Source organism: Agelaius tricolor, unplaced genomic scaffold (genome assembly GCF_023055355.1).
Source record: "Agelaius tricolor isolate 1412-34295 unplaced genomic scaffold, bAgeTri1.0.p SCAF_17, whole genome shotgun sequence".
Classification (NCBI taxonomy): domain Eukaryota; kingdom Metazoa; phylum Chordata; class Aves; order Passeriformes; family Icteridae; genus Agelaius; species Agelaius tricolor.
In genome coordinates this window covers 16,912,401-16,934,478 of record NW_027269277.1, presented here as the reverse complement: position 1 = coordinate 16,934,478, position 22,078 = coordinate 16,912,401, and the positions used below count along the sequence as shown (strand labels likewise).

At 47.9% G+C, this 22,078-nt stretch overlaps 1 protein-coding gene across 3 annotated transcripts in view; it reads left to right on the top strand.

The window, feature by feature from the left end:
• The window catches only part of TRPC5 (transient receptor potential cation channel subfamily C member 5), a 110,990-nt gene that overhangs the window by 79,492 nt on the left and 9,420 nt on the right, over positions 1 to 22,078 (top strand). For all 3 annotated transcript variants that reach the window (XR_011681593.1, XM_071442709.1, XM_071442708.1), the window contains 3 exons: positions 553 to 748; positions 19,447 to 19,653; positions 20,510 to 20,551. Coding sequence is in view for 2 of the 3 variants with exons in the window: in XM_071442709.1 (XP_071298810.1) it covers positions 553 to 748; positions 19,447 to 19,653; positions 20,510 to 20,551 (445 nt within the window). In the remaining variant the exon portion in view is untranslated. The remainder of the gene's footprint in view (positions 1 to 552; positions 749 to 19,446; positions 19,654 to 20,509; positions 20,552 to 22,078) is intronic.

Below are 22,078 nucleotides of genomic sequence, written 5' to 3'. Positions count from 1 at the left end.
ACAGAGCTGTGTTTTGGGCAGGTGTATTCCAAAAAGAGCACTGCAAATTAGAGCAAAAGGTGCAAGTGCTGTGATTTCTGCCATGTCCCACCTCGTGGTGCCTTGTTGTTGTGCACTGTTCACTGCTGCAGTCACGCTTGGGGATGGCTTCCCTGAGCATTTATCCTGCAGACATGTTAATGATGCAGGCACTGATTAAACAGGAGAGTTTATAGATAGCAGCAGCATCGCAGCATGGCAATTTTAATTAAATGGAATATATTGTGGCTGTTCTGTGCAATGTGCTGAGTGGGAAAGGGAGCCTTGGGTTCCTTGGGGAAGTTGTGCTCACTGCCTCTCACAAGGATGTGGGCTCTTGGAGAGGCAGCAAATGCTGTTGATGGGACAGCTCTCACATGCACTGGCTGGTGGGTCACTGTGGCTGGGCACAGGCTGTCCCCAGGGAGGGATAAAAGGCTCTGCTAAGTGGTGTCTCCCTATATCTGTGTAGAAAAAGATAATTTTCCACCCCCCAGCATCAGGTAGCCAGCTAAAAATCTGTTTTCCTTGCAGGCTTTTTGAGACCCTCCAGTCACTCTTCTGGTCTGTGTTTGGGCTGCTGAATCTCTACGTCACCAACGTGAAAGCCAGACACGAGTTCACAGAGTTTGTTGGGGCCACAATGTTTGGGACCTACAACGTCATCTCCCTCGTTGTGCTGCTGAACATGCTCATAGCCATGATGAACAACTCCTACCAGCTCATTGCTGTGAGTTACCCCTTCTCTTTCTGCTGCTCTTTCTCCCTGTGTGCCTCATGTGTCTGATTTGCAGCACGTGGGTCCCTTCTGGGCTGCTGGAGACTGCTGCCCCCAGGTTCTGCCAGCAGGTAGCTGGGATTTCTGCTCACCAGCCTGAATCATGCCTGTGGAGGAGGCTTTGCTCTGTTTGTAAAGCTCCTTAGCTGGAAAAGGCTCATGGGCTGTGATCTGCCCCTGTCTCCTCCTGTGGAGTAACCTTGCTGACCACCTTGGGTGTATAAAGGGAAACTTCCCACTGTTTCCTGATGTTTGCTCAGAACCTGGGGGGTGGGTGTTGTGGTATATTTTTTTATCCTATTTCTGCTTTCTCATGTGAAACCATGTGTGCCAGGAGCCCAGTCCTGCAATTTCTTTTTCCACAGTCTTCCCACCTGAAATTAGATCATGTCCATCTGTAATACCAGAGTCTCCTGGCTGTATAACCATGTGAGATTCCTGAGTAATCCCAGTGCAGGATGGATCTGAGCTGAGGCAGCTCGGGGCTGTAGAGCCCTTATCAAACTGAACTTTCATTTGAATGTTCAAAACTGTTTTCTCCACTGTAATCTCATTCTGTGTACCCAAAAGCCAATCTGTACCTTGATGATTAAATTTGTCAACAGACTGAAAGCTGAAGCAGCGTGGCTCTGCATTTTAAGGCTCTTTAGGTCAGGAACAGTATGGAAGGAAGCAAAATCTTGTGTGCACAGGACTTCAGATAAACCAGTGGGCACTTACTCTCCATTCTGACCACTAACATGACAGGTTTGGAGACAGGGAGGTGCTGAACTTCTCTGCTGCAGCATCAGAGAAGCAAAACAGGAGTGGGGGAAGCTGTTTGTGTCCCTGGCCGGGCACTCAGTACAGAGAGAGTAGAAGCTTCCTCCTCTGCTTTGGGCGACTCTTGTTTTATTCTGGAAGATAAACCAGAGCAAAAACAGAACCAGAAGCAATTCTCCTACTATTTCCATTTCCAAATTCCTGGACAAGTCTCTAGGGATGTGTGTGGGTGAGTTCCTTTCCTGGCTGAAGCACAGAGGGGAGTATTGAGTTGTTTTCTTGAACAGGTTCCACAATTGTTGTTGATTATCTGCTGATTCAAGTGGCTCCTAAATTCACTTGGTCAAATTACTGATTCTTTTGGACATCTGATCTTTATAATGGTAAAAAGTATGAGAAAAACTGGACCACTGACCTTCCAGATGAGCAGAAAAGCAGTTTATCACAAAGGCATTTATCAGTCTGTTTCAATGCTTCGAGTGCTTTCTCTTTGTTCACTGCTACTCCTCACATTCCAGGGAGACTGGAATGAGGGACAGAAAACAAAGATTCTCTCCTTGGCCATTTTCTCCAATTCCCTGTCCTTTATTGTCATGAACAGGCTTGTCACTAAGACAAAGCCCCAGCCTAAGAGTGGCACAAGAATAGCAGTATTTGCTATTCACTGGGCCACAAACCACTCATCATTCTTTCCCCTGAATAATTCGAGTGATGCAATGACACATTACACACAATCCCACAGGAATTAGAGGGACCCATCATAACAATTAACTGAAGAGAAGGGTCCAGGGAGGGCTGTTGTGTTACTGGTTTTGTGTCTGGAGCAGCTGGCAGCAGGGACTGGCCCCATCAGAGAGTCTGCCCTTGACAGACCCGGGGCTGGAGGGCAGAACTCTCCAGATAACTGAGGCAAAGCATGGAGTTAGTGAGCAGCATGAGCCCCCTGCTTGGGAAAATAACACTGGAAATGCTACAGGAGACTTTGCTGTCTGTAGGAGCCTTGGGGGTAGCACGGTTGGGACAGATGGAGATGAGAGATCTCTGCAGCCAGGGCTGGAACTTGGGGATTATTGCAAAGGGCCTGGGTGCAGGGCCCTGCTGGAGCTGCCAAACACAGCTCAGAGCAGGACTGAGAGGAGAGAGGGGGAGAGAGGATGAGAGGGTGAGAGAGTAAAAGGGTAAGAGCTAAGAGGCAAGAACTAAGAGAGTGATGTTCCCATTCCAATACCATAAATCTTCTTCTGTGTTGAATATTCTAATTCTCACTAACCAATCTAGTACAAGATACAAATCCTATAGCATTTCCATACAGCCTATAAGAATCATTACATTACCATGCTGTGTTACATTTTAAACCCTAAAAACTCCTCTTTGGGCCCCTTCTGCCAAGCTGGCAGGGTCTGCTCTGCCCCTTGGGCCTGTCTGCAAGCAGAGGGTGTTGTTCCATCAAAAGGGGATCACCTTCAGCTGGCCATGCCATTGTTTTTTCCAGTTGTTCAGTAACTGAGGTATCTCAAAGCTTGCTTTCATTTCAATCTTGCTCATAGTTTCCATATTCTCAAAATCTTTTGCCAGGCAATCACATTTATAAGGCTTTCCTGCTTCATCTTCCCCAACAGTTGTCACAGAAAGTGTCTGGCTGCAAGTGATGCCGAGGGCAGTGACATTTCCTGGGAAGGCAGGAGGCAGGCACTTCCCATCTCTGCCCTGCTGGGGTCTCCAAGCTGCATTCCTGCATACTTCTTCCTCTCAGGGACAAATTTCCTTCGTGTGTCTCCTCAGGGCAAACATCAATTAATCTCTCCCCCGAAGAAAACAAGTCGTTAAAAAACGTTGAGCTTTACAAATGTGGGGCATTAATTAACCTCCTGTAATCAGGTTCAGCCCCTGCTGAATGACAGCAGGCTGGGTGCTAGACCGGGCATTTCTCCCTCCTGGTATTTATATTGCAGTGGGTACACGTGGAATGACAGAATTCCAGGGGGAAGGAGGGGAAGGAGTCCTTGGGGTGGGGTGCAGGTCTTCTTCTGCATCAGCAGGAAATCCTGTGCCTGAGCATCACTGCAGAGCAATAAACCAGCTGTGGGGAATGAGATCAGAGTGCATCTCTGCCTGCTGACTCCCAGCAGTGGAGTGCTGAGGACATCTTCATTAATCCCGTTTGTTAATGAGCCCCAGGCACTGCTGCAATGCAAACAGGCTTTCTCCCCTCCTCTCCTGCAGGGACAAGTACACCTAATGCATTTGTAGCAGTTATTCTTCAGGTCAGCTTTTCTCCTGTACCCACATGTGAGTTTCTGCTGTGAGGTTTGAGAAAGGAGAATCTGGGCTGCTCCTCCTTGGCCCTTCCTTGTGTCTCCCCAGTCTGGGGATTAGGGCTTGGTGCTTAATTAGGCACTGCAGGCACACAGCATGAAAGCACCACTGTCTGTGGAAGGCAGAGCAAGGCAAGCAAAGAGTAAAACCTCTGCTTAAGTGGTTCTTGACTCAGAGAAGGAGGAACTTTTCTGCCATAATTTTGTTGGTTTTTTCCTCAGCTGTTTCAGACTTCAATAAACACATACTTGCAGGAGTGCCCTGAAGCAGTTTCAATATCGATTATTTCCAGACAGCCCATTTTTCTCCTTTGCCAAACCATACTTTGGTTATGGCAGACACCATCTTTCACCAAGAAAGCAAACAAAATCCAAATGCAATGCCCCAAATTTCCATACTTCTCGTGCTGTTTCAATATGGGAAGATCAGAATGTTTTATACAAGCAGCACAGGATGCACAGTGGGATGTTATGCACTGCCAGCTCCCTCATCTCAATACCTTCCAGACATGACAGAAATGCCATTAGCCGAGGATGGGAAGAGGAATTTGTCACAATCACAAGAGGAAGGACAAGGGAGTGATGTGAGAGTGGCCAGGTGGCTGCATCATTTGTAAGTGGCAGAAAGTAACTGAGTGGGTGATGAGGACACTTTGTGTGATGGGCTGTTTCTCATTATGGCATACAATCCTCCTGCCAGATGCTAATTTTTTCAGAATAAGGGGCATAGTTGGTGTTCCTGAGGGTGCAGGTGCATTTTGGCCCTGGGGGTGCCCTCGGGTGTGTCCGTGTTCACAGGGATTCTTGGATTGGGGAAGAGACAAGGATCTGACTCCATGTTTCAGAAGGCTTGATTTATTACTTTATGATATATTTTACATTAAAACTATACTAAAAGAATAGAAGAAAGGATTTCATCAAAAGGCTGGCTAAGAATAGAAAAGGAAAGAATGATAACAAAGGCTTGTGGCTTGGACTCTGTCTGATGCAGCTGACTGTGATTGGCCATTAATTAGAAACAACCACATGAGCCCAATCCCAGATGCACCTGTTGCATTCCACAGCAGCAGATAACCATTGGTTACATTTTGTTCCTGAGGCCTCTCAGCTTCTCAGGAGAAAAAATCCTAAGGAAAGGATTTTCCATAAGAGATGTCTGTGACACTCGGGTGCAGGAGCACGTGGCAGGGATTTAAGGTGTATTTTCTGATAGCCTGTTCCTTGTGGCCACACCTGTGATTATTCTGGGGAGTCAGGCAAGAATTAGTCACAGGAGCTGCACCAGGAGTGGTGACTCTGCAGCAGCAGGAGCAGTATCAGTGGAAGAACAGCAAGCAAGGGCTGTGCAGGATGGAAACCAGGGGCTGTGAGCTGCTGGGAGAGTTGCAGGTGAGTTAGGGTGATAAATGGTGCACAACAGCACTTTAAAGAGACATGTGAACCCTCACAGCCTTCAGATGTTCTGGGATAAAAGTACAAAGATGTTTAATACCTCAGGGATTACTTACACCAAAGGGAGCCTGAGAAAAATTCCCTCTAACTCCCATGTGGGAAGGTGTTGCAGCCTCGAGTGTGTGATGCAGTGTCTGTGTGCAATGTTGGAATAATGACTTCAGCAGTGAGCATAAAATCACAAAATTGTTCTGTATATTGTATTTTGTATCCTCCTCTTGGTTGGTATCTCTGTGATTTCAAGCTGGCTCATCTCACACAGCTGTTCCTGCAAAAGGCTGCAGTCTTTAAAATAAAAATAAGTTTTAAGTGTGTCTCTGAGAGTAGTGTATGTCTAAATTGGAACTTAGTTGCCAGTGTTTGTGTTGCAGGAATCAGGGCATTGGGCACCAACTTCAGGGTGAAGTTTTAGGTGATGAAATTAAATGGAGTGGATTAACACAAGTAGTTAAGAAGGAGAATGAAGAAAATAAATATTTTGCATAGCAATACAAAAGCAGCTAAAAAAATAAATAAAACTTTGACAGTAAGTATAGGGATATTAGATATGGAATTTTCTCAATTTTTGCAGGCTAGAGAGCTTAAAAATTAAGGCACAGAGAAACATAAAGATTTTTCAGCTCCCTATTACGTTGTTTCCAAGATAACTTTGGATTTCCCCCAGGTGGCAGTTTCAAACTTTTCTTCTTCTGCAAAGCACACAGATTCCTCCACTTTTCTGCAGCAGCTGAACTCCCTCAGCACCATGGCAGTAATTGCTACCCAGTTTAATTCACTGCACCAGCAGAAATTCTCTTCCCCACTGTGATTTGTGACCCTCAGGACTGTCAGAAAATGTTCCTCTGCTTGCACGACCTGCACAGTTATTACCTGGTGGTTTGGCTAAGGAGGAATTTTATGAATCAATAAACTTAGTTTGAAGTACAACAGCTGCCCAGTCCGTGCAGATGGCAGATTTTGGGGTGGTGGCTGTTCCCCTATAGAGGTAAGGCCAGCTCCTAAATCTGGTCTCAGAACTAAGCTCTTTTAAAGCATCAGGAAATGTTCATTTCACCAGGCCCATTTCAGCACCATTAATTTGAATTTCTTAGAAATTAAACCATCAGTTTTTAACTCTGTAATACAGCAGGAAATGAAATTATGCTCTTGTTGTGTTGCCAGTACAAGCTGGGATCAATATTTCTTGAAGCTTTTTATGGTGCAGTGAAACAAGGGGGTTCTGGAGAGAGGATGAAATGGCTCTTCCTTGGTTTGCAGAGGAGTGAAATACTCCTCTTTGTCCCTCAGTTTTGTGGCCCTCAGAGCCTCCTGCTGACCAGCACACACATCTGCTGCTCACTGCCCACATGCAGAAGTGTTTGAGGTGCAGGTGACACACTCACAGCTTTGCTTTATTCTACAGCACTGCTCTAATTACCCAGATCTCAATTACTGCACTCATCTGTGGATCAGCAGTAATTAATTGAAATGGGAAATTCTCCTGCACTCAGTCAGGGCCTTCAGTGACACTTGGACAGGCAGACAGGACAAGGGGCATGGCCTTGAGCTAAAGGAGGGTGGGTTTAGATCAGGCATAGGGAAGGAATGGGCAGGCCCTGGCACAGAGTGCCCAGAGCAGCTGGGGCTGCCCCTGGATCCCTGAAGTGCCCAAGGCCAGGCTGGACACTGGGGCTGGGAGCACCTGGGACAGTGGGAGGTGTCCCTGTGGCAGGGGGTTGGAATGGAATGAGCTTTAAGGTCCCTCCCTGTGAGAACCCAGGACATTGCTCTGGCTGCCCTGAAGGACTCCAGACCCTGGCAGGGGGCTCAGAGACCTTGGCACAAGACACCTGTGCCTTTGATTTTAGCCCATGGAAACAATTCCCAACTTTGTGTGAAGATTTACAAGCCACAAGAGTTTGAGTAGAATGATAGTGAATTTGTCACAGGGTGAAAAAGTAGAATTTTGGGGTTTTAGAATGGGGATTCAATAGGCAAGATGGAGGAATCTGGGCATGTCCTGTCCTTCTTCTTCTTGTCCTCCATCTTCTGCTGTGATGGTGGCACTTTTGCATTGGTTTAAGGTAGAGACAGACTGTCTAACATAGGTGATAGGTATGGGGAAATTATTGTAAATAAAGTACATGGAGTTCTGAGCATAAAAAGCCAACACCACCCTGAGGGTAGGGACTGTGCCACAACCCGACCTGCTGGACAGATCTCAGCAGGTCAGAGAAAGAATGGAACAGATAAGAGAAAATAACCTTGAAAAGCAGAACTGAGGAATCTCAACTTCATCTTCAGTCGCTGGGCTGGGAAAAAAGAGACTTTCTAACCCCTCAGGAGCCATTTCAGCCACAGAGACCTGAGACCTCCCAGCCCAGCCCGTTCCATGACTCCATGATTTCTGTTCCATTTCCCATGGAGTGCAGTCCATGTGAAGAGATGCTGGAGCCCACCTCTCGTGCAGTGGGGTTGATTCCCAAGGCCGAGTGCTCTCTCTGACCTTGGGGCTGGGTGTGGGGGGCTCCCAGCAGATTTTTATTGCAAAGTGAAATATTCAGGAGTGGTGTGTTGGGATGCTCCCATACAGCCTGTGTGTCTGAAATTAGCCCTGGAGCCTGGCTCCAGACTGGCAGGCAGCTTAATTGCTTTTTGTTAGCAAGCTAAAGGATTCATTTGAAGGTGTAGAACTGTTTGTCTTTTTGCTGGCTTTGGCCTAATTACATGTAACCCATGGACTTGAATCACATTGTTAAAATTCATATGGAGTTTGCAGAGCCTCTAAATAGAGGCACTCGATGTGCTCCAGCTTCACATGCTGCATCTTCTGTTCTTAGACCAGACAAAGCCTGTGCTCCATCCTGGGATCCAATCCTGCCTCTCCTGTGAGAACTGGCAGCAGAATCAGGTGGTTCAGCCTTTCTGTTGCTTTTAATCTTTGAAACCACAGGAGTTTATGTGTCCCTGGGAGCCACCATGGCCAAACCATCTTGGGACTTATTCAGGGCAGAAAAGTTACACTTGAATAAAAAAAAAAGAGAAGAGCTTGCAATCTGTAGATGAGCCCTGGCTGATTTAAGATATTCCAGGGAGTTTGCTGGCATTTATTTTTGGCATTTTCAGGGCTGGGCTCTGGGGATTTTTGGTGTGGTTAACACCCCAGTGCCCTGCCTGACAGGTCAATAACTCTCTGCCCATTTCGTGTGAGCAGCACAGCAAGGTTTGCTCTTGCTACATGATAGAAGTTGAAGTATCCAGATGGAACCACATAGGTTGCAGCCCCTGCATTATCCCATCTTTTATTTAGGCCTGACAAGCTCAATTAGCATTATCTTGTGCTTCTGCATCGAGGGGACTCTTGTTAGAAAGGCAGGAGAAAAGAGGAAAAGTGAAAGATAAAGGAAGAATATTACTGAGGAAAAAGCAGTGAAATACTAAAAGGGATTTATCTGGGAAGAGCTTTCCCCTGGTACTGAACAATGGAAACAGCTATATTACTAAGAACTCTCTGAAATATGCCTTCTTAGCTGCCAGTGCTTCAGAGATTTCCTTTTGCAACACGCTGCAATCTTGCAAATAAATGGGTGCTGATCATACAGGTGAAAGAGGATACACACAACCACTCCTAATTAAATGGGGATATGATTAACAACCTGTTTCTGTTTGCTGGGCCTGTTCCCTGTAGCCACTCAGCTAAAACCCTGTGTTTTGGGGGAGAAAACAGAGCCTTCTCTCCTGAGTCAGTGCTATCTGCACAGCTCAAGGTTCCCTTACAGACTCGAGCAATCTCATACATTTATAATCTGTCCCTTCCCTTCGGCTCAAGGATGGGTTTAAATGGTCAGGACACAGGATTTTTTAATTTTTCAGCAATTACTCAATTTTTGGCAGCCAAGCTCAGGCACTGCATTTAAGCAGGCTGCCTTCCAGAGGTGTTGGGCACCTGCTGCTCCCTCTGGTGCTGTGACCTTTCCAGGCTCAGTAAAACACATAATCCAGCCCCACTCCTGTGCTGAGGAAAGGCAGTTTATGGGCAGCCATAAAAGAGCAGAACACTGAGGCATTTGGTGTCTGAGCACTTGCACAGAGTCGTGTTCCTGCCAGGAGCAGGAGGGGACAGGAGGAGCAGCAGCCTTGCCTTTGGTTCTGGGGAGATCAGGGAATTCTGAGATTTGGGGAGGTGAAGCCTGGCACCTGCAGAACCCCCTGCCAGCCCCAGAGGCTGTTCCAGCCCAGTTTCACAGTGTTCTGCTCCATCCTCAGCAGGACACCGTGACTCACAGGCTGGATTTTGGTTTCTGGGCTCTGCCTGTGGTTTGTCCTTCCCCTTTGAAGTTCACCTGCAGCAGCTGAGCTGGAGGAGCCAAGGTCAGCCCAAGTGCTTGCACACAGAGTGCTGAATTCTGCAGTGCTCCTTCCTCCCAGGGCAAGTTTGTGCCAGGGAATCATCCTGGCTGTGTCCAGCAGGGAATCCAAGGTTCCCATCCACCTGCAGTAGGTGGCCTGGACTGACAGACTGAGCACCCTGAGGCCGGAACAGAGAACTGAGTTTGATTCCTGAGCTTTGGGAATGGCTGCTCAGAGAGGAGCAGCCACTTTCTTGAGCCCAGCAGTGTCTCCAAGTGTAATGCAGATGTGATACCTTTAGCAATGAGAACTTCATGGACTCTTAGAATGGCTTGGGTTAAAAAAAGGCCTTTGAAGATCAAATCCCAGCCTGACTGGCTATGCAGAAAAAAAAAAATCAAAGACAATCTTCTGGAAATAGGGCAAGTAAAAATGAGGCTAAGTTTGTTTATTTTTTGCCTTAGCACTAACAGAGTCATCAGCACTCCAACACTTTGGGTTATCCATACCTGCTCAGCCCTCCAGTTCTCCAGGACATGTGAGAGTTACTTGGTTTTGACCTGGCTGGAGGTGGTTAAGTTATCAGCACAGATGCCCCTTATCTCTCTGACCTTCAGCATGAAAAGAGGCTCTTATCAGGCAGTGATGGAGGAGAAAGAATGGATGGCAGGAAGAACAAAGCCTTAGTGATATCTTCCTGCTGAGGCTTTTAGAGAGCTGTTTCTCTGCATGACCTTCCCACTGCTCAGATTTATTTGACTATTAAAATAAAAACTGAACTTAACTGGAATATGACTGCAAAAACAAAAAGGTGTCAGTTCCCATAATTTAACTGCAATAAAACCAGCACAATCCCCAGTTCTCTGTGTTTTCTCCAATATAATATTCCCTGGCCTTCTCATTAGCTATCGTTGCTTCCATCCAAGATGCTGCTGGGAGATGAAAAGTATTTGATATATATCTATATATGTACATATAACCTAAATACGTTGTGGAATGCAGCACATTGCAAGCCATAATAAAAATTTTAATTATGAATATCTTCTGCACATGGAAGTTATAAATAGCAGAGATGCTAAAGCATGCATTTTCCAAGTACAAACAAACTGATTCCCTGGGGCTGGCAGAAGCAGCCAAGGCTCTGGGCAGGGATGGGCAGTGCCACAGCTCCTGTGACAGGTCTGCTGGGGGGATGTCCCTGCTCTCTGCCCCACCTGCCGTGCTCAGAAGCCACTTGTGGTTTTCTTTTCCATTGCAACCAACCCCATTTCCATAATTCCTGAGCCTCTTTGGCTGTGCTCCAGAGATGGAGTCCTTTATCCAACCTGTAACAAAATGCAGGTCCTGTGCTGTGTCTTGTTGACATTGCACTGGCCATTCCCAAGAGGGGGGCCTTGGACACTGCAAAATTAAGGACATTTTTCCTCATTTCCTCCATTGCAGTGTGTTCTTTCATGGGCTCTGCCATGTGGGATTTTCTCCCCAGCTTTTAGGTTCTGAAGGCTCAGTCCCAGTGATGGCTTATCTGCTATATAAAACCTTGCATTTGAGGTTTTTTCTCCCTTGTGCTCTTTGCTTTCCTAAGAGTCTTGCTGCCTTTTGCCAGACTGTCACAGACATCTTTTATGGAAAATCCTTTCCTTAGGATTTTTTCTCCTGAGAAGCTGAGAGGCCTCAGGAACAAAATGTACCCAATGGTTATCTGCTGCTGTGGAATGCAACAGGTGCATCTGGGATTGGGCTCATGGGGTTGTTTCTAATTAATGGCCAATCACAGTCAGCTGGCTCAGACAGAGAGCTGAGCCTCAAACCTTTGTTATAATTTCTTTCCTATTCTATTCTTAGCCAGCCTTCTGATGAAACCTTTTCTTCTATTCTTTTAGTATAGTTTTAATATAATATATATGATAAAATAATAAATCAGCCTTCTGAAACATGGAGTCAGATCCTCATCTCTTCCCTCATCCTAAGACTCCTGTGAACACCATCACACCAGACAAGCTCTTACCTGAACTCAGTTAGCTGCATCCTGGTCCAAGAGTTCACTTTCCTTGTTTCCCTTGCTATTATTTATTTGTGAGCCTTTCCTCAGGACCCACCCATGCTCCCTTTCTGTGCTGGAGCCAAAATCCCCCTGTGTGTCCCTTGGAGCTCATCCTGGGGAGCTGCTCTCCCTTTCCCCCCCTGCCCTGCCTGCTGCTGCAGGGGCTGCTCCAGGTGGGTTTTCCCTGATTTTCCCCTGCCAAGGGCTGCCTGTCCCAGGGCACGGCCACTGCTGCCCAGGACCTGCCTTGTACTCCTCAGTGCTTTCATCTCTTCTCTGGCTGTCTCATCCCATAACTGTTCTAATTGCTTTTCCTAATACTAGGTTGTCCTCCTTTAGTAATTTTTCTTGTATTATTTTGGAGATTGATCCTATTAAGTTCTTACCCCTCAGTATGTCATCCCCAGCTTTGAAAGCAAAGTCATTTGTTGCCAGCTGCAGCTGAATTACCTATGCATTAATTGACTTTGTAGCTTCCTGATTTTCTCACAGACTTTTTCTTTCTGTGACATCCTTTCTTTTGAAAAATGTTAAGCAGCACTTACGTCAAATAGCCTGCCTGGAATTTTGCTGCTTGCTTCTCTGAGCTTGTCACCAAACCCCCGAGCTCTGCTGATGTTATTTCCACTTTGCCTGACACATATTACAAAATTAACAGCTTTGAAACAGCACAAGAGTTGCCTGTGTGGAGCTCTGTAAAGATTAAATTTCTCCTGACCCTCTTTCTGCAGGGCTTTCTGTTCAGGACACACAAGGGCATCTTTCTTGTGCTAGCCTGCTTGAAAGCCAGCCCTGATACATTTTCTGTGCAGTTTCCTGCTCTGGGTTTAGCACAGAGCAATAAAGAGGCACGTGGAGAGAGAAATGTATTGAATAGAGTCTAATGACTTCTCCTAGGCTTTGCAGCACTGCTAATTACACAGCAAAAAAGGCACCTTTGAAGTTCCTGTGCCTCTGGGGCAGCCAGCCTCCCTTACTCAGTAGCCTGCAAGGTAAATGTTCCATCTCCTCCTTCCTTCCCAGAGCAAAGTACAGCTCAGGCACATCCTAATCCTGTGGGGCTGCTGCTGGTGACTGTTCCTGGGGTGAGACAGCAGCAGAGAACTGCTCCTGCTGCAGGAATCACTGCAGCTCCTGCCTGCACTCCTGGCACAGCCAGAAAGCTTCCCAGCCCTCCTTGAGAGGCACTCAGCCACAGGCAGCCAGCCTGGTCCCCAGGGCACTGTCAGAGCCATCTGTATCTGCATCTGACAGGCAGCAGCCTGATTCCAGCCTAGCCCACTGCCTGTTGTGTAATGAAACACAAGAAAGGCTCACACAGCCCTTTTGGTGCCAGCCAGAGTGATGCTGGAGATCTTGGTAGGTTATTCCTTCCACGTGGCTGTGGGGAGGATTTGCACCCCAGGAACTCCCAGGGGAAGGGGCAGGAGCCCTTGGGCACCTCTGAGTGGCACAGAGGAGCTGGAGCATCATGGAGCTGGTCATCCTGGCATTGTTTGACAGTGGAAAAGCATGGAGCTGGTCATCTTGGCATTGTTTGACAGTGGAAAAGCATGGAGCTGGTCATCCTGGCATTGTTTGACAGTGGAAAAGTTGGAGGATCTCAGCATGCCTGGCTGCAGAGCATCAAATCATCCCAGCATTTCATAGACTCGTGGAATGATTTGGGTTGGAAAGGAACCTTAAAGATCATCTTATTCTGTGGAGGGATAGAATGTAAAAAAATAAAGAGTGCAGAAGGCAGTCTCACACCTGAGGAGTTGCAGCTGCACTAATCACCAAAGATTAGGAACAGGCCTGCCCTTAATAGGCCACAGCTGTGTCCAGTAAGAAGACAGACACTCTCTGCTACAAAAGAGTGGGTTAGCTGGTGGAGAAGAGAGGTGGAGTTTGTTGGTTGAGCTGTGGAGAGAGATGGAGTTTGTTGGCTGAGCTGTGAAGGAGTCCGTGCTGTGAGGAGCTGCCCGTGAGAAATCACCAAGGAGGATGGAACTTTTGCAATAAGATGACAACATTATTCCACCCCCTGCCATGGCAGGGACACCTTCTGCTGTCCCAGGTTGCTCCAAGCCCTGTCCAGCCTGGCCTGGACACTTCCAGGGATCCAGGGGCAGCCCCAGCTGCTCTGGCACCCTGTGCAAGGGCCTGCCCACCCTCACAATCAAGGAATTTATCTTAATATCTAACCCTGCCCCTGGGAGCTGAGGGTTTGAGCCACAGCTCTGCACCAGCCTGATCCAGAGTGCAGGGACAGCTGCAGGGTGCCAAGAATCCATCTCAGCCCTGAGCCAACCAAAACTTGGGGCTATCCCAGGGCTTCCAGGGGCGTTAAGAACTTAAGACCAGGAGATAGGACTCCCATGCCTTGATTTGCCCCAGGCTTTCCATGGGATGAGCTTCAGCTCCTGTGTGCTAAGAGGAATTCACAGTGATTCCCTGCACCTGCTCCCAGGCAGGAGGGAGCTGCAATAACTCCTGGGGAGCTTAAGGAACCTGGAGCCTGTGGCAGAAGTGTCCCCCTCGTGCAGAAAGGTGACAGCATCTTCCCAGACAGCTGGGTCTCTGTGGCTGGGTCAGCACTCACTGCTGTCATTGGCAAAGCATAGCCCAACCTGCGTGGCCAAGGAGGAGAGGTGATGGAAATCTTTATAGAAAACATCTCAGAAACTGTAAACAACACATTTTCTACACAGAGATAAGGACAGAGATTAATGTCTGAATTACCATGGATAATTAGTGTAGCAGGTAATCATTTAAAATCTGGCACATCTGTGAATACATCACTTTGACTGAATTAGAAAATATTTGCAACTGCTACAGTGAAATGGCTTCAGCCATCCCACAGGGAAATCTTTGTGGGAGATTAATTCTCACTTCAAATGGCAGAGATTTGCAAGAGGATTATGTGGCCAGGATGACACATTCACATTGTGATAGGAAGTGAGACAGGTTTTTTTTCCTCACAGCAGAGCCAGTGCTGGTTTCTTTGAGTTCATGGATTCTTTGAGCTTGAGGGCTCGGCCCTCTTAAGTGTGGAGTGTTTGATAGCTGAAACGCTGAGCAGTGCTTGAAAGAAAACGGTGACAAGAACAAGGGTGAGAGAGACAGAAGCTCTCAAAGAGAGGACACTGAAATCCCAACTTAGATTCAAATTCCTGAAGCAGCAAGGTCACGCTGGCAAAGCTAGTGAATGTGGGGTTTGAGCTTATTATAAATGCTACCAAAGAGTTGTCAGCTAAGAACAATGCATGAGGCAGCACAGGGCTGGGATGATCCTCACTCACTGCTCAGACTCAGGCAGCTCCCAAAAATGTGTCTCCTGCCCAGGGGCCAGCAGTCACTGGGGAACAGCCCAAACTTGGAGCACACCTGGTGGGGCCACATTCCCAGCCAGTGCAGGGACTGATGTCCTGGCTGTAAGTCCCAGGTGCTCCAGGTTTGAACTGGGTACAGAACAGACTCTGAAGTGGTTTTTTGGTGCTCAGCATAGGAGGAGAGTTTGGGGAGCTGTAGCTTTGTGTGAGGATTTTATTGCTTACAGCACTAAGGAGAGCTCTAACCAAGAAAATGGTGGTTTCCTGGCACACAAAGACATTGTCAGTAAAATTGAAGTGTCTCTTCGCTGTATATTTCCAACACAAAACTGCTGCCAGGAGCTCTCATCTGATTTGCTCAGGTTCACAAAACATCAAGGTGAATAATTGAGACAGGCTGCGTTTGCAAACTCTGGGGAATTTGCAGCAGCAAAACAGAGAAGGGGAGAAAAGACACTTTGAGCTTGGTACAGAGGGTCTGGTCTGTCTTTTCAGAGAGGTTATGGTGCACTTGTTGCCTGAGACAGCACAAGAAGAAATGCAGGTGGGGTGAAGCCAGCATCCACAGACACAGCCAGACCAGCAGGGATTTGTTCAGAGCAGCCTCCAAACTTCCCAAGGGAAAAGCCTTGCTGAGCTTCACAGCTCTCAGCCCTAGGAAAGCCCATGCAGTCACAGAATCCAGAATGGTTTGGGTTGAGATCACCTTTTCCAAGCCTCTGCCATGGGCAGGGACACCTGCCATGAGAGCAGGCTGCTCCAAGCCCTGCCCAGGCTGGCCTGGGACACTCCAGGGATGAAGTGTCCCACCCAGCTAATTTAAAAATGAAACAACAAAAAGTTTAAAAAAACCCCCACTTTGTGCAGAAAAGCTTTTAAAGCCTTTTCCTTCCTTTCCCAGAAACAAATTTGCAATCGCCAAGGTAGAGATTTGCCTTACCTTCCTCTTCAAACAGCATCCAGCATCCAGTGCCAAGCTGCATCTGCCCAGGACGGGCCCTTTGATGCTGTGCTGGAGGAAACTGCAGCCAGGTGCCCACTCCTGATCCCACACTGACACCGGGCCTTTGATGGGCTCTTGTAGAGGGATGGGGTGGATTTGTCACAGAATATCACAGAATATGCTGGCCTGGGAGGCAGCACATTCACACCTACCCCTGTGCTGACAATGAACTCAAAAGATCCGTCTCTATCCAAAATAAGTGTTTGCACTGTCCTTCAGCTCCTGCCTTGCCCGGAGCTCCCCAGCTCCCCAAGCAGTGCTGCCAGGTTTAGTTCCTGCTCAGCCCCAGCAGGGCTGTGTAATCCACCCCTGGGCTCCTGCAGATCTTCCCCTACAAGATGCTGTAGATGCTCAGACCAGCAGCGTGCAGCTGCCACTGGGCTTTTCCTGGTGAAGAGCAGGGGAGGTTTAGCTTGGATATCAGCAAAAACTCCTTTTCCTAAAGATTTGTCCAGCACTGGCACAGCTGCCCAGGGCAGTGGTGTGGTCCCCATCCCTGGAGGGATTTAAAAGGAGGGTGGAAGTGGCACTTGGGGCCAGGGGTTAGTGGTGGTAGCCTTGGGGAATGGCTGGAGTTAATGATCTCAGAGGGCTTTTCCATGAGAAATGATTCTATATCCAGGTGAAGCACGGAAAGTGCAGCTCAGGCCCCTTCTCTCCCCCCTCCCTGGTCCCTCTGGGCTCACCTGGCCTGCAGTGCCCATCCCTCCTCTTGTTTCAGCTCTGCCTGTGTGGGCAGGGAGCAGCCAGCCCTGCTTCTGGAAGGGGCTGAGGCAGAGACAAATGAACTAAAATGAGCAGGAGTTTCCTTTCCTTTCCCTTTCCTTTCCCTTTCCTTTCCCTTTCCTTTCCCTTTCCTTTCCCTTTCCTTTCCCTTTCCTTTCCCTTCCCTTTCCCTTCCCTTCCCTTTCCCTTTCCTTTCCCTTCCCTTTCCCTTCCCTTTCCCTTCCCTTTCCCTTCCCTTTCCTTTCCCTTCCCTTTCCTTTCCTTTCTTCTTTCCCTTCCTTCCGCCACTTCCTCCCTTCCCTTTCTCTCTCATTCTTTTTCTTCTCTCTCTCCTTCCTTCCTTCCTTCCCCCACTCCCTCCCTCCCTTCCATGCTACAAACTGCCTTTTTTTACTCCCCAGGACTTCATTTCCAGCAGCATCAACTCGTGACATTTCCCAGCAATGCTGCAGTTCACCTGTTTATGGGGTGTGATGGTGTTTGAGGAAAAAGGGGCAGGACAGGCTGCACCTCTGAGCTCCCCTGTGCCTTGCAAAGAGCCCCTGTGGTAAACTGGCAGGGGACAATGATGTTCTGGGCTGGTTCAGACCATCTGCAGAGATTAATGTGCTCCTGGGCCACCGAGACAGTCGTTCTAAATCCAGGGCTGCACATAATTTGAATACATTACCGAAATGGAGTTCAGCTGCACCTCACTGTCAAAATGTGAGCATATTTTACCCGTGTCAGGGCGCTGGAGCATGGCCAGAGAGCCAGTGCAGTAATTTTTTGGGTAGATGTTCAGCAATATTTTATTAAACTCCCTGTCCTACACTTCAGTGCCTGCCTGCCAGAGCTGCAGCCCAGCACCCCTCGCTCAATAAGCTGCTTGTTCCAGCCTCGCTGAAATCTCCTCAGAAAATTAAACTCCTGCATTGTCCTTTTCTCCCACCTTGTGCTGTTCTTAGCCTGAATCACCGTGGCTCTGGTTTAATCTGGTGTCAGACACCGTTCGCGCCAATGCTGAAATGTCACAACCATCAGCTTAGCGCTGCTCTGCAGAGGTAACAACACACACTACACCACTTCTGCTCACTGTGCTGGTGTCAGCTGCGTTCAGCACAAATTATTTCCCCCCCTTTTCCGCCTAATGTCAGAATTTCTGCAGAACCTACAAAACAGTGGCATTTTTTTCGACTTTAAAACTGGCACAGAGCAGCGTGAGATCTGGTTTGGGTCTCTGCAGCATCTCTGGCTGCAGGGAGCTCCCTCTGCCCTGGTGTTGGAGGGAATATGCACTGTGTTACTGGGCTGGCTCCACCATCATTAAAAATTGACTGAATTTTGCTCCCCAAACCCAGCTATTCTGAAGTCTGTAAGGTCAGCCCCTTCCATAGCTCAGCATTCCTTTCCTGGGGACTGTATGGACCATGTGTCTGTCTGTGCAGCTCTGAAATGGTGGTTTTAACTTCCCACCTCCACTTTGTTGGGGTGAAAAACACCAGGGCACAGCAAGCCATCGTGGTGATAATATAAATACAAAACCCACCAACCCAAGAGTAAAATGTCTCCTGGCTTCTGTAAGGATAATGCAGAGGCAAGATGTAAAATACAGCACACATAAAACGTGTCATTTCCTTATAAGAGCAGAATTAATGGAGGCTATAAAAAACAAATCAAAAACCACTATGGAAGACCTTTTTTCCCAGGAAAGAATATGAGAATTCATTTGATTTAGACATGAGGAACAGTGGTTTCTGATAATAAAAGTGCTAGCAAAGAGCAAAATAAGAGATGTGTTTTCCTGCTTCCTGCATTGGTGAGCTAATAAGCACAACCTCTTAAGGACAAAGCTGGCCTCTAGCACAGGGAATTCTCCTTGCTGGTATTTCTCTATTCTGGCCTCTAGCACACAGGATTCTCCTTGCTGGGTATTGCTCTGCTCTGGCCTTTAGCACAGGGAATTCTCCTTGCTGGGTATTGCTCTATTCTGGCCTCTGGCACACAGGATTCTCCTTTCTGGGTATTGCTCTCCTCTACCTCTAGCACACAGGATTCTCCTTGCTGGGTATTGCTCTATTCTGGCCTCTAGCACAGGGAATTCTCCTTGCTGGTATTGCTCTATTCTGGCCTCTGGCACACAGGATTCTCCTTGCTGGTATTGCTCTCCTCTGGTCTCTAGCACAGGGAATTCTCCATGCTGGGTTTTGCTCTCCTCTACCTCTAGCACAGGGAATTCTCCTTGCTGGGTATTGCTTTATTCTGGCCTCTAGCACACAGGATTCTCCTTGCTGGGTATTGCTCTATTCTGGCCTCTAGCACAGGGAATTCTCCTTGCTGGTATTGCTCTATTCTGGCCTCTAGCACACAGGATTCTCCTTGCTGGTATTGCTCTATTCTGGCCTCTAGCACAGGGAATTCTCCTTGCTGGTATTGCTCTATTCTGGCCTCTAGCACAGGGAATTCTCCTCGCTGGTATTGCTCTGTTCTGGCCTCTAGCACACAGGATTCTCCTTGCTGGGTATTGCTCTCCTCTCAGTGGTTGGTATTTTTTCACTCCAGTTACATTTCACACCAATTTTTTGATGCTCATCCCCAGCGAGGGAGCTGTAGGGAGTGACACTGCTCTGCCTGCAGCTGGGGAAATCCCTCACACCTCCCCTGCTCAGCCTGGCTCCAGGAACAGCTGCCTGCAGCTGCTGATGGTCTCTGCCCTCCTCCCCCAGGACCACGCGGACATCGAGTGGAAGTTTGCGCGGACGAAGCTCTGGATGAGTTATTTTGATGAAGGCGCCACTCTGCCCCCTCCCTTTAACATTGTCCCCAGCCCCAAGTCAGTCTGGTACCTCTGCAAGTGGATCCACAACCAGCTGTGCCCAGGAGATGACTCTGACAACGAACAGAAGAGGCACGAAAACCTCAAAACATTCACAGTAAGGAGCTCACGGGCCTCTGCTTGGTTTCTGGAGGGTGTTGGGGATATTCAGGGTTCTGAGGGATCAGCAGGGGTTGCTGGATCATCACTTGCTGTCTGGGTTTGAACAGACAGGTGTCTGCTAAGGAAGGCAGGAGCCTCCCCTGAAATGGGAAATGTAAACCCCCTCCCTTTGAATTATTATGATTTTGAAACTAAGAAGCTCTCAGGCAAAGATATGGGAACAGGAATAACAGTTCTTTAGTAGGAAAACTAAAATACAAATGCAATAGTACAAACAAGCAAAAAAACCCCAAACTGCCAGATTCAGACCGTGCCCTGTCCCCTGTGTGTCAGGGGGTGGCACAGCCCCATCCCATGGGGGCTCAGCCCTCCTGCAGTGCCAGCTGTGGCTCTGCTGGAGCAGGGATCCTGCACAAGGGGGGAGTTTTCCTCTGCAGCTCCAGGGCTGCTGCAGATGGGCCTGGGCTCCCTCTGGCCATGCAGGGCAGCAGAAGCTGCTCCTCTGGCAATGCACTGGGCAAAGGCTGCTGTGCTGTCCCAAAGCTCAGATTGGATCCAGGTAGGAATGCTTGGCTCCTCCCCTGGGCAATGCAGCATCTCCCCATGGGATGCTGGGATTGGATCAGCCCTACAGGGACACTCAGTGGCCATGGACAGCAGAGATCTCCTGCAGGGAGGAGTGGCTGGGGGAGAGATAAAGAAAATTGCCCAATTGACACCAGATAACTGCCCCACCTCTAACATAATGATAGAATACACCCCCAGCTAAACCTGAGACACTTGCTCAGGGCCATGGGGAGCTCTGAAGGCAGGAGCAGACATGTGACACCCCTGTGCCTTTCTCTTTCCAGGAACGTCATGCTGACAACCTGATTCAGAATCAACATTACCAGGTAAACTTTTGGGCACATAAAGTTTTTACTTGCTGTTTCTTTCTCCTCCTTGTTTTCCAATACTTCAATTCTTGCTTGCTTCCAGAATATATTTTGATAAGTGTAGGTCCTCTAAGAGGATTTAGCTTATCATGGATTAAAGCATTTCCTCGTTGGAGGTGGATGGTTCAGTAAATCTGTCCTTGCCTTTCAGCCCCTCAGAATAGTGGAAAACTTGTGGGTATCAGTGTGGCTGATGAAGTCAAGGTCACATCCCCATTGCCATCAGGCTGTCAGGACATCCTGATTAAAACTATTTCTGCAGCATTTTTACACTCCTGTGTTGTTCTTCTCTTGCTCTTTTTTGTAAAGCATCCCTAACTCAGACTGTGGTTGGGATATTCTTTTGTTAGGGACAGCTCGAAAGAGGAATGATTCCTTTATTGAATCTTGCTGGTTTGTTTATTCTCAGCCTGCCTGTCATCAAGTACTCATTAAACTCAACCTACAAAAGGATGAAACTTCATTAAAAACACCAGCTTCAGCCCTTGAATTCAGTGGGATGTATTATGCCAGCACGCTGGAAGGAAAAAAATTCTCCAAAATGTTTGGTGGTACATTAGGCTGCACTGCCAAAAGCCATTAGTAATTTGTCTTACTTAAGACATCTCCTGCTTTCTGAAGAGCACTTTTATCAGAAGTTGGTGGTTAACATAATTAGTCACCTCTGACAACTGACATATGGTGCTTTCTGACTTCACAGCACAGCTTACGGCTGCGACATTGGGATCTCTGAAAAACCTTCCAGCAAAGCCTCGCTGCAGACACCATCTTCAACTTGGTGTTACTCAGGCTTGTTTGTGAAGGGGGAGAGATGCAGGGCAGGTTTGGAGCAGTCTCTTCCCTGCACACAACAGGCACAAACAGCCTGGGTGTGTTTTGGCTGGCACACATAAATGTGCAAGCTCAAAGCACCAGTTTACTCCTGTGAAGCCATCAGAGAGGGACATGAGCAGAGCAAAATGGAGCTCATCCAACCAAAAACATGGAGTGTAGCAGAGAGGTGACACAGAGGAGTGAGAGTCCCTGGAGAAGTCACTGAGAGTGTGGTTTGGCCCTTCCAGTGCTGCCCACGGATGGCGCAGCCACCCTTAAAGGAGTTTCTCCCCTTAGGGAACGCTCAGGCAGCTGCAGATGTGGTTTGAGGTGAATGTCCATTGATCCATGGGATCCTGGCTGTTCTTCACATTATGTATTGCTAACACAGCCTCCTTGGCTTCAAATACTTGATAAATCACCTTCAGATGCCAAATTTAGCCCATCACAATACGCAGTGTGCACATGAGATTGGTGATTGTAAAACCTTTCAGCAGCTGAGATTACAGAGCACATCCAAGAACTGCTTGGAGAGAGCACTCCTAGAATTTTTTTCTCCATGACTTGCACCTTTACAAGCCCCAGCACAAAACAACTGCTTTGCCTTTAAAACTGAGTTAACAGTTAAAAACTGAGCATCCATGAGGTGGAAGCTGTATCATCCCTTCCCAA